The sequence below is a fragment of the Amblyomma maculatum genome, chromosome 6 (genome assembly GCF_055883805.1).
Source record: "Amblyomma maculatum isolate TAMU_Amacu chromosome 6, ASM5588380v1, whole genome shotgun sequence".
Taxonomy (NCBI): Eukaryota; Metazoa; Arthropoda; class Arachnida; order Ixodida; family Ixodidae; genus Amblyomma; species Amblyomma maculatum.
The window spans coordinates 61,782,310-61,794,475 of record NC_139349.1 but is presented as its reverse complement, the minus strand read 5'-3'; the positions used below and the strand labels follow the sequence as shown (position 1 = coordinate 61,794,475).

At 47.3% G+C, this 12,166-nt stretch overlaps 1 protein-coding gene across 5 annotated transcripts in view; it reads right to left on the bottom strand.

The window, feature by feature from the left end:
* Positions 1–477: 477 nt before the first annotated feature.
* The window catches only part of LOC146185861 (solute carrier family 2, facilitated glucose transporter member 8-like), a 30,465-nt gene continuing 18,776 nt past the window's right edge, over positions 478–12,166 (bottom strand). For 3 of the 5 annotated variants that reach the window (XM_084606782.1, XM_084606779.1, XM_084606780.1), the window contains 4 exons: positions 10,113–10,364; positions 6,565–6,962; positions 4,947–5,342; positions 478–2,452 (listed from right to left, as the gene is read on the bottom strand). In XM_084606782.1, the coding sequence (XP_084462908.1) occupies positions 2,057–2,452; positions 4,947–5,342; positions 6,565–6,962; positions 10,113–10,347 (1,425 nt within the window). In that variant the 5' untranslated portion in view covers positions 10,348–10,364 and the 3' untranslated portion in view covers positions 478–2,056. The remainder of the gene's footprint in view (positions 2,453–4,946; positions 5,343–6,564; positions 6,963–10,112; positions 10,365–12,166) is intronic. The other 2 variants (XM_084606781.1, XM_084606783.1) reach the window with 1 other exon arrangement.

The window sequence follows — 12,166 nt, the reverse complement described above, 5'->3', positions numbered from 1 at the left end:
GTTCGTTGTACTTGGTTGGGCATGGAAAGTGAGCTGCATTCAAGAAAAATAAAGCAGAAACGAACTAAAAAAAAATTCAGGTACGCTGTCATGCGATGTGAAAGCTTTCTAGTCCTACGCTGAAGCGGTGAATTTCGAAGCGTTTGTTTTTCACTGTGAATAAAAACCAACTATCTGCACGCATGTCGCTTCGTCGCCATGTATTTTTAACGCAACGCGCTCAATCCCGCTAACCTGCCACAACGCACAGCAACACGGACGCCTCTCCGTTACGCCTCCATAGAAATGCAGCCGCCAGCGGTCGTGTTCGAACCACGGTGCCACGCCGCGGTGGCGCAGTGGCTGCAAGTACAACATCGACACTCAAAAACTGCACTGCAAACGAGACTTTGGCTCTATTTTCAGGCTTGCGTCGCAACACTGTTACGACACATCACATAAACGCGATCAATGTAGATGCAAAGATATAGCGCAAGGTTTGCTATAGGGGACATTTTCTTTAATTAAAATCATGGTAGGACATTGCAGAATGGATGAGCAGTTTTGACACGAGAAAGGATGACAGTAGCAATGATCAAGTTATTGAAGGAGCTCTAGGCTGTATATACCGTAATGCATTATGTTTACATCTCTCCGTCACAGTTCACACACGAGTAGCAAGACTGCTATGGTAGCGCCAAGGTAGCACGACACACGAGATCTCAGAGCAGCTTCCAACAGTGAAAATGGCTCGACGAGCACATTGTTTAGTAAAAGGATGACAGTGCACACAAAATGCAAAATGGCACACTAGCACTGTCAAATGGAACACATAACTAGACAGCAATTCAACAAGTCCCAAAGTGCATTTTTTGGGACCATGGAGTCAATACAAAACTCTTGTTTACAAGATACACGCATTTTGGGCACTGCTGTATTTTAGCTTAATAGAATCCGCAGGCATTTCTCAGTGCATGCAGTTTTTGCAATATCAACCGGAAGGACACTAAGCTACATAAGTAATAGATCTGCGTGCAGTACTGATGCCTGTTGCCAACATTGCTAAAGGTCGTGTGTTTCAACCAATGTTCAGGTTCACAAGTGGAATGCACCAATGTATGGACCTGCGGTTCACAAATAGACCTCTGTTCGGTATCACTGTCGACCACAGAAGCATGTTGGTATAAGCTGCAGCCACAGCCTGTTGTCTGCCATTTGCTGTTCACCCCTCATTTTGTGCCTGCACCGCTTCGTTGCATTCCAAAGGAGAAAAAAAATTCACATGACCATAACTGCTGTTATCACTAGGTGCTGTCAGAAATAGCAGTGAGTCCACATATAGCTAAATGTGTACTGCTAGTAGAGGTCGGTAACAATAAAAGTAAGCAATGCTTTGTTCACTAACACGTGACGATGGTCGTTCATTATGCTTAACTGATACTTACCTTATTCAACAGAGCAGAGTTTAATATGTCAATTAAAATATGCCACAGCAAAGTCAGCCACCGTCACCTGCTGATCGGCAAATTACTCCGATTAAACTTTAAACCAATACGCGGTGGCACGACCAGTTACAGTTCAGTAGCCTAGAAGAGAATCTGCAGCTGTTCGCAACCATCAGGAGACTTGGCACCATTGCTCAAAACCTTGAGATTTTCCTTTTCCAAGAGATGAAAGATGAATAAAAAAAATGAATGAGAAATACACCGGGTGATGCAGTTACACCCCTCCAAGTTATGTCCTGGCACCGGTGTGTAGAGACAGCGAGGCAGTGTGACCAGCGGTCACCGGTTCCACCTCGATCGGCAGCTGGTGGTTGGCTGCATGACAAGCTGATGCGGTAACACGAGCACGCCTGGTTCGAAAAAGTGCACGCCCGGAAGGTTTCAATGCAAACAAATCGTCACACAAAGTAAACAACAGGAACAAAAAACTGATGCTCCGACTAAAAGCCTATTCGTCACAGTCAACATGCAATCTCCACTGAAGGCACAAAAAAAGATTTCGCCACTGACGCGAAACATCCAAAATCAGGTCCTAAATTAACATTCTGCACTTTTTAGTCACTAATACCTCGCTACGCGTTTACGCGGTCCGGTTGTTCTCTTGTATCCGTGGTGGACTTCGCACCCTTGCCGAACTGAACCTCAATCTCCTCAAGCGTCTTTCCGCGCGTCTCGGGGATAAACATGAGCACAAGTACGAAGCCCAAGGCCATGGCGGCTGCGTAGAACCAGTAGATGCCATCGTTTCCGAGCAGCTGCATGGTGCTGTGGTACTCCCTGGCGATTAGAGCGCCGCAGCCGAAGTTGAAGGCCGTCGATACGCCGGTTGCGAAACCCTTGACTCGCAGTGGAAGCATTTCGCCCATAAGCATCCACGGCAGCGGTCCGAGGCCCACCGAATAGCCGACCATGAATCCACACAGGGCCAGGAGCGGGAGCCAGCCATACGACGCAAGGAAGACCTGGCCCTGTATGCACGCACGCGCAAAAAAAACACAAAAGAAATTGTAAACATCCACAGTGCAAAAAAAAAGAACGGCTATGGCGTGAAACGTTACAGAAACTCTGCACAGGGAGAGGTAACACTGAAAGACATGAATAACTTGAAGCTAAACAGCCAGTCGAAAGAAACTAAGCATGAAGAACACCACTCAACGAGAACAAGTCTGAGAAATGCACTCGCCTTTTTAGTGCTTTAAAGCAGGACATGTCTATTTTTCTTTCTCTTTGTGCCTGATGTCAATAACTTATAAACTTAGGCACTGCAAAGTGAACAGTGTAAGATACCTAGCCAAAGCTGAAGAGTTTTTGGAACGATCACAGACCGCATAATAATGCATGCTGCATAGTGCATGCACTGCTCTATAACCTGAAAAAAGTAATAAAATGACTACCCCGTCTATATCAAGAATTTAAAGTAGAATGTTGTATTAGAAATTCGAGTAGCGAATGTGTTGTCAACGGAAGAGCCTATGAACTGAGAATATACAAAGTAATTCAAGAAAAACTGGCAATAACTTTTGGTTGGTTTGGTAGGTTTATAGGTTTTATCGTCCGAAGAGTACTCAGGGCATGAAAAGAGCTCCGGAAATGTTGACTACCAGGGCTTTTTTAACGTGCATTGTCATCGCACAGCACGCAGGCGCCTTGCTTTTCGACTCCATCCAAATCCGACGTGGCCGGGATTGAATCTGAGTCCTTGGGTTGAGCAGCCAAAGGCTCTAACTACTTAGGCATCGCGACGGTTATCACTGATTTTCAAAGATAAGGCCAAAATATGAGCATTCAGACCTAGTAAAAAGGTTGCAATTAGAGATTTTCAACAAGTCATCACTATAAAGGCCATATCAGTTTTTATAACTTGGGCAAAGTTGGTACAGCCACAGCTTCAAGAGTAATTCTGTCTCTCATTCCTCGCACAACTCGAAAATCGCACTCCTGGAGAGCGTGCTCAGCGATGCCCATCCAAATGCGTCATGTTGTGACGCACGTGCCACGTGACCTTAGGTGCCATGCACCGACTGAAGCTGCAACAGCAGCGAGTCCCGATATCTAGCACACTGAAACCGAAGCGCGGGCAGGGCAGACGCGTGGCACGTAGACCGGATTGCAGCGAGTATTGATGGAGATTGCCGAGCTCGCTCTGAAGGCGCGAGATTTTCGACTGGCGCCGGGAATGGCCGAAACTGCCAGAGCTGTAGCACGAGGCGAATGACTAATGACCAGACAAAACATTTTTAATCACAACTGGTACGTACTACTATGCCGCAACAACAAACACATATTGAAATACCTATTTTAGAAATTAGTTTAATGACGAGAGTACCTAAAGCGCCCAGAAATCGGAAAAGTGTCGAGTGATGTTTAGTTTTAGACACATGTCTCAAACCAATAATTATGTCTCATTACCATAAGGAATTTCTTGTGGCATGATATGACTGCTCATTGCTGGTTAAGGTGTTAAATAAAATTCGCCATAGGTGTTCCAGCATTTAATTAGAATTCAAAGGGCTGAACGTATGCGACAATCTTACCTCTTCGCTCTGTCCACAAATATCCGAAGACGTTACTATAACAAGCTCACAGTATTTTGTATGACAATAGTATTGTGCTTAGGCAAGTCGTGGTATTTTGGACATCACTCAATTGTCCGCTAAGCGGATTATAAGTTATCCTTATGACTATACTGATAGGAACGATCTACCCTTCAACGCGCAGCAAAATCTTGATTTCAATGTGTTCAGTGCACTCGCATCGTGCAGTTAAGGCTGTCGTAGAAATCTGATCAACAGCATAAAACTAGAATCACGAGGGATGATCTGTGGACACATCGATTGTTATTGTGCAGTCTTACGATATTCAAAGAAATTACGTTCCTAAACAACTTCCTGCTGAAGACACGCGCTTGTCCAAGCGTTTCTAGTTATCTATCACTTCTGCATTAGCGTCACTTGTGAACAATGCCGCCGAGTCATGTGCATTTGACAGTCAAGCTAAAAATACAAAGAATTGTGCATTTTACATAAACCTGTTAGGTTTGTTTTGTTTTTTCGTGGTGTTTAACGTCCTAAAGCGACTCAGGCTATGACAGACGCTGTAGTGGAAGGCTCCAGAAATTTCGACCACCTGGGGTTCTTTAACGTGCACCTCACATCACGCAGGCGCCTTGCTTTTTGCCTCCACCAAAAAGCGGCCGCCGCAGCCGGGATTCCATCCCGCACCCTTGGGCACATCAGCGCCACCAAGGAGGGGCATAACCCTGTATGCCTTCGATTTCTCGCCTATAGTTTCGAGTTTAGCATAGCACACAAATATACCTATGAGACAGTGAAACTACCTCACAGTAACACCGAGTAAAGGAGGCGAGGCGAGTGAGAGTGCAGAATCGGATAGCTTGTAAAAAAATATAATGAAAGCAGCAAAGAGCATACTGCACACTACACACTACACCATAGTGTCTACCTGAGCATCCTTGAAGTGATAGGAGATTCCCAAAAGGACGAGGCTGATGGAGGACACAAAGCAGGAAGCGAGCAGCAGGATCTTGCGCCCCAGACGCTCGATGAGCAGCGTTGACAGGAAGCCGCTGGCCACCTGGACGACACCGACGATTATGGTGCAATCGGTGGACTCGATGGTCGAGCCGGCAGACTCGAAGATGTCTTGCGTGTAGAACAGCATGATGCTTATTCCTGAGAACTGCTGCAGGAACATTCCGAGCAGCACGCACAAGAATGGCTTGTAGATGTACGGTAGCTTGAAATCGGCAAACGAGAACGTCTCGACGACTGCTCCCGCTGCCTGTAGGCTTTCGAACTCCTCATGCGCCCTGTCCGCTCCTTCGTAGAACTCCAGTGCCTGCGAAATGGGATATGTTATGGGAGTGCTCGAATTTCAGTAAGGGCACGTAAATAGTACTTGTCCCGAACTGAACACGAATACGAACGGATGCTTTGACGATCATTCGCTACTTATACGCGAATAGTTCACGACCAATGATGCGAAAAAAAGGCACTAGCGGCGGCTCTGCAGTACGGCGCTATTGCTTAAGCAGTTATAACTACAGCTGAATTTACAGACGCAGCACTGACCTCCACTAGGAAATCGCAACACAAATCGTATATAAGCTGTCATCGTTAAGTTATTCGCATAAGAAAATAACTTTCTGCCGGACGGCGGGAGGGTATAAATTAGCACCACATTTAAGCATGCATGAAATGGGCGAGAGCTACGTATGAGCCACGACCATCGAGCCTGCCTGGGCCTTGCCGCGTCATAGAATATCCGAGGGCAGGTATGAGCATTGAGGAACACCGACGCGCGAATGGAATAAGCCGCGGCGCGGAACCCTCCATCCTATATTTATCAGCCGCATGTAGCATATATGGCACCACATCCACACGTGCGTGACAACGTAACGTGCGTGGCCCCTATTGATGGAGCAGTCATGAACGAAAAATGTGGCGGGCCTTGTTAATCTTGAGAAGAAAGCTTGAAAAGCCTTATGACAACACGACCCATGACGGATAGTTGCGATAGTTGCATGCGTGACACTCACTGTTGCGACAATATGGGAATTTTGTGACAAAAAACACGAAAATTTTCCCCTGGACGGTAGCTTAAACGCCACCGCATTAAGCACTCATTGAATAGGTCCTCAACTTTACAATAATCCTAGATCACACGCCTCGACTCGCAAAATTCGCATGAGTGGTTAGTTCCTGAATCTGGCTACAAGCGATGGGCAGCTCGATCTCTTAACAGAGTACGGTGCAAAGCACGAAAGCTTGTGTCGCGGGTGCACCGCGCGCTCGCGAAGACTTCGAGAAAATATTCCACCCCTTTCTCATCCACGGCGCGTCTTTTACAGCTCACAACCCTTCGATCACAGTAGCACTTGTGTGCAGGCTAGTTGGGTAGATGAATCTGAGCACTTCTGGCGCTGCAGATCCTTCGATCACATTGACTTGGGGACAGAAGGTGAACATGACAATGTTGGGTTCCCACGAAAGCCTTCTTCGACATTATCGCTGCGTAGCCTTAGGGCATACAGAGAGAAGAGCAATATCGGTGTTCGTACCTTAAGGGCATCGTCGTTGCGTCCAGCCTGGATCAGCCATCGCGGCGAGTCGGCCATGAAGGGCATGGTGAGCACCATGAGTACCGAGGGCACCATGCAGGCTGTGGCGAGCCATTGGTAGTCGAGCCACTTGCCTAGCACGTAGGCCATCAGCACGCCCGAGGTAACGGCGATGGTGCACATCGTGTTTAGCACACCGCGGATCTGCGGCGGGCTCACCTCGGACACGAATACCGGCACCACGAGCGCCGTGGTGCCGGTCGAAAAACCCGTAAGGAAGCGGCCCACGAACATCACCATGGGCAGCGGGGACGCCTCTATGAGCAGAAAGCCCAGCACGAAGCCCAGAGACGAGAAGATGATGGTGTCCTTGCGGCCAATCCTATTCACCAGCTGGCCTGCGCGTGCCAAGGTTGGAAGGCAACTAAAAAACCAGGGTATAGCGTCCCCCATTTTTACTCAGAGGCGAATGTCTCACGCCAAAGGCCGATTACGCTGGTCAAGTGCGAAAAAGCAGCAACAAAGGAAGTGCCCCCCCCCCCCCCCACACACACACACCCACACACAAATCAGTGACTTCTTAATGACACAAATGAAGACCGCTCTCTTACCGGTGACGCTGAACTGGCGATGACCATGCATGCACTTAGCACATCAAGCCATGCTCAGAATGGTCAATGGGTGCTAGCTAATGATAGACATATTTCAACGCTGGGCACTATCGAAACAAGACACGAGCATGTGGCGAATGAGCGTCAGTGGCTATTAAAAAGGTTGAAGACAAGCGTCACCGCTTTGGGGACAGCATCCGATCGCGTAGGTGCAATCAACCATCTCAATATTATTCGTCGTTATCCACTAATTACCGAATCCCTAATTTTCATAATCGTAATTAACCATGTGCGCATCAGTACGCTTCCATGATACACTTCACCATCAAAACGCATTCACTGGGCCCACATCTATCCGTCTTGAAACAACGATGCTTCGTGGCCTATCTTAATTCCCTGTACCGTTGTATCGGCAACCTTATCACGGATTACTTGAGATAATTGTTTCAAAACGTGTTAATCCAATTTGCATTTCGTCTGCTGCGAACACATTCTTTTTTTTCTTAACTGCACACATCGGTGCTGCCTATCAAGACCCATATGACGCTACGTTAAAAAGTTATTTGTGCCATTAACGTTGTATTGCCAACTGTATGATATGCCTGACAGCATCGACCATTTTCTCATTCTGTCTCGTGATGTTATGTTATTCTGGCACATACTACAACGAACGCTTAAGAAGGACATCTATATTATATCATAGAGTATCACATTCTTTCCATCTGATATAAATTCTTATGCCTTGGAATCTCTTTGTATTGATCGGACTGTTCAGTCTGTGGAAGAGTCGTATATTGGATACACACGCCGAATCGCCATGATGATGATGAAAGAACCGTGAAAGAACCATGAAAGAGCAATGAGCTTTGATGCGCGGAGTATATGATGCGCTGGAAGAGACCTATAACAGGCTCCCCGAATTTTGACATGTGCGGTGATGTGCAGAGCCGAGATATGGCGTGCTTGTAATGCGCAGACCCGTGATTTGAGATACGGGTATATTTGATGTTTCCATATCTGACTGAATTACCATGCACTAAAGAAAAAAAAAAGGAGCATGCGCGGCCTGGGTAGTGCCAGTCTAATAATTCAAGAGTCCTATTTTGGAATCCCACCCATTTTACACAAACTTACTTTTACTTTACTTTTCGGTTAAAGATCCATCCGAGCAGTCTAGCACTAATTTAATCCTTTTAATCAGCTCACTTCTTTGGTATATGTCAATTTTTGCAGTTTTATCAATCGACTTATAAGGGACTTCTGCGCTACCACGTAAGATTGTTAAGGAGCTACAAGCCGAACAAAGAATGCGGCGTGTTACTGTTCCACTTTCTGGCTACAATGGCTGACGCCAAAGAAACAAAAGCGCTGCTTTCTGTGCGCTCGTAGATGGGTTTCTGCAGCTAAACTTTTTATGGCATCTCTCACAACATGAGTCGCTTTGGGACGTTAAACCCCACTAACGAAACGAAACCTTTTATGTCCCCTTCCTTACATAAGTCAAATCTAAAACAAGCTAAATGCCGGCATTTTCATTAGGCTTGCACCACCGGCTCACAAGCGCAAGCACAGCATGCTTTCTGTGCGTTGCCTCAAAGGCACAAGTACTGCAGCCTCCGGCATTTTCATTAGGCTTGCACCACCGGTTCACAAGCGCAAGCACAGCATGCTTTCTGTGCATTACCTCAACGACACAAATACTGCAGCCTCCGGCATTTTCATTAGGCTTGCCCCACCGGTTCACAAGCGCAAGCACAGCATGCTTTCTGTGCGTTGCGTCAACGGCACAAGTACTGCATCCTCCGGCATTTTCATTAGGCTTGCACTACCGGTTCACAAGCGCAAGCACAGCATGCTTTCTGTGCGTTGCGTCAACGGCACAAGTATTGCAGCCTCCGGCATTTTCATTAGGCTTGCACCACCGGTTCACAAGCGAAAGCACAGCATGCTTTCTATGGCACAGCATGCTTTCTGTGCATTGCCTCAACGGCACAAGTACTGCAGCCTTGAGAAGAATGGTGCTCGTAACACACTTTGCCGTAAGAAAGCACATCAGAGTGGTATGGCGCGGTTTCAGGGAAACGGACGTATAAACGGGTTTCGCGACTGAAGCCATGGAGGGGCTCAGCTACATACATGTAGCTTGTTTTCGTGCGTTCCTTATTTTACGAACCTCAAGATTAGAGGGCGTCCATCGAGATCCAGTTATTGTGTGCAATGCTTAAGCCGCATGAGGTGGCAGCACGCCCCAATTTCGGTTGGGATAACGCTGGAAAAGTGAAAGACAGCATGGGCCCACGAAATGCGCGTTTAAAATTCAGGGGCACGATGAAAACGAATTTCGGTAGCTCTCGAAATCCGTACGGGCAAGCACGGAATGTCGTTTAACCGTGGCTCCCTTCAGTCAAATGGTGAACGGACTGCTGTTCCAACAGAGGCGTTGAGTACCCCAACCCCCATGTCAAAATATAAAAGCGTTGGACAAGATCGCAGCATTCAGTACATCTCCAATTAAAACACATCAAACAAAGAACCTTCACCTTCAGTTATTCACGACCTTCACACCAGTTATTTTTTTCTCCCTACTTAGTAATAGAATGGTGTGAATGGTTCATGAAACGAACCGCGGTAGGTAACTGCCAGCTCCATCATCGCGCATAGCACAGCTGCTTAAGATGCCAAGCTTGCACGATAAGCACGCTACGGCTTATCGGGCAGTTATGCATCAAGCCTCGTGGTCGGCGCTGCTCCTTATCGGCTTCCATGTTTACCTCAGCTTCATTGAGCATAAGGAAGATCCACTAAAGAAAAAAAAACGCGACGAGTAATGCCTCATATCTATAACGAGACGTTCAAACACGTGCAAGCAAGTGTCCAGTGCCACTGAGTGCACTGGGACGCAGAAGGTTAATTGAGGTGGAATCAAAGGGTGCTTACCGCCGGCCAGTCCCCCAAAGAGAGCCCCGATCGTGACCAGGGAGCCGAACCAGTCTCCCTGGTTGTTGCTGAATGGCATACGTCGGCGGATGTCCGGCAGCGCGGGCGACGAGTAGCTGAGAGTGAGGCCGAACGAAGAGGCGCCCATGCACGCAGAGCCCACGGCCAGCAGCAACGGGCCTCGCCACGGTGAGCGGCCCTCGTCGGGGGCGGTGAGCGCCCGCCTGTCCTCCATCTGGAGACGACCCTGCACTGGCAGCGATGCGAGGCGATAAGACATCGCGTGTAGGGCTAGGTAGAGGCCGCAGGAAATTAGACACCAGATAAGCTTATCGCAGCACAAGCTGCAGGAGTCCTAATTAGAAGGGCGATAACAGTCCAGGGTGTCTAGGGCAATGCTTGTGGAACAGTTCCCGTGAACCCCGCTTAATATGCACACGCTTTGGGAATATAATCTTTGCATGCATCCAGCGTAGTTCCTGTGGCATGTCTGCTGGTTCTTGTCTGGCGTGATTGTTTTATATATCGTCCGTAATTCATGCAAAATATTCACGTTGCCTAAACCGGCGAGCCAGCACGTGGCGAACACATGCGAGCAAAGCACGAATGAATACAAATTGAGCCTCTCCCGATAGCTGTCGCAGCATGCCAGAATTTGATATCATATGGTATCCAAGAGATGAGCAAGAGTGTGACAGCAGGACTAAATAATTTTGTGCCTCGAGGCACAAAATTATTGCATGGTCAGGTTTTATGGTACGATCGTACCATAAACCCTGAATTCGATGTACACATTCGCTGTTTTGAAATCACCTAGGGTATCGGTACAAGTTGTTAAGTTGTAAGGTTTAGCACGCACTTTTTCGACTCCTTATATGCTCCCATCCCGCGATAATGATCGCCAGCTCGTCAGTCATCCACCTGATATCCAAAGAGAGCATGACCTAAATTCTCAACACGTGCACCCCGGTAGTTATCACCAAAACCACGTTCAGGTTTGTTCGTTATAAGTCATATCAGTTTTGCATCCCAACACCGCTCGAGATATCGGATCTGGAGCCACTACGAGGCGAAAGTGTATACACGTTGTCTGTCTCACCGATTCATGCAGTGATTGCTGTCCACGAGGAGCTGATTTGATATGCGCGTAAGAGAACTCCAGAGGGCGTCTTCATCCTGCAGGAGCGAGGAACCCGATACGTCCCTCTTCAGAGTTTTGAACAATGCATCAAAGGAAAACGGTGTACCATGCCGTGCAGGAATTTCGCTCTCTCTTCTCGCGCTGAATGGAGCCTCTTGCAGCTGCATGCTTAGGACGCAGCTGCAGCGCATCATTCGTGTCCGTTTCGACAAGGCAGGTTTGATACTTCAAAGGAGGCGAAAGCCGACCGCTCCTTGCACAGCCTTGCCAAGGCAATCACAGAGTTTGTTAGCAGCCACCTCAGTATAAATGGGTCGCGTATATGTTGTGGAACTGGCCTGATGACGTCAAGTGGAAAACTATTTCCTGTAATTTCAACCACAGGGGTTCTTTCAACGTGCACGTAATTACACAATATAAGGGTGCCTACTGGAGTGCAGGTGTTCCAGCGAAACGTAACCAAACTTTTAAAATCTTCCAAGTGTCGTAACCCAGTGAAGCCAATTATTGAGAACTGTTGAGATAACATGACCTATAGCCTGCAGTATTTTTCGCTCTTCAGAGGAGATTAATTTGAAACAGTAATTATCAAACATTTTATTCATTAGTTTCAACAGAACTTGTTAACTGAAAAGGTGTAGACCTGCGTGAAAAAACAAGTCATATAAATGTTCGTACGAAGTTACCACTTAGGAGGCTTTATTTACTGGCCTTCAAAAGACAGCTGCCACGTTACCAGAAGCTGGCGCAAATCTCGCGCCTGAAGTATACCAAGAGCCCCGTCGGTGAAAGCATTCCGTACAAAAACGAATTTAGTCCTTTGAGACGCGTTTCGGGCCGTTTAAGCAGCACCGCTGTCGGTATGGATTTTTTTTTATTGTGCCTCTTATCTTCGAATACCACGGGAAAACAA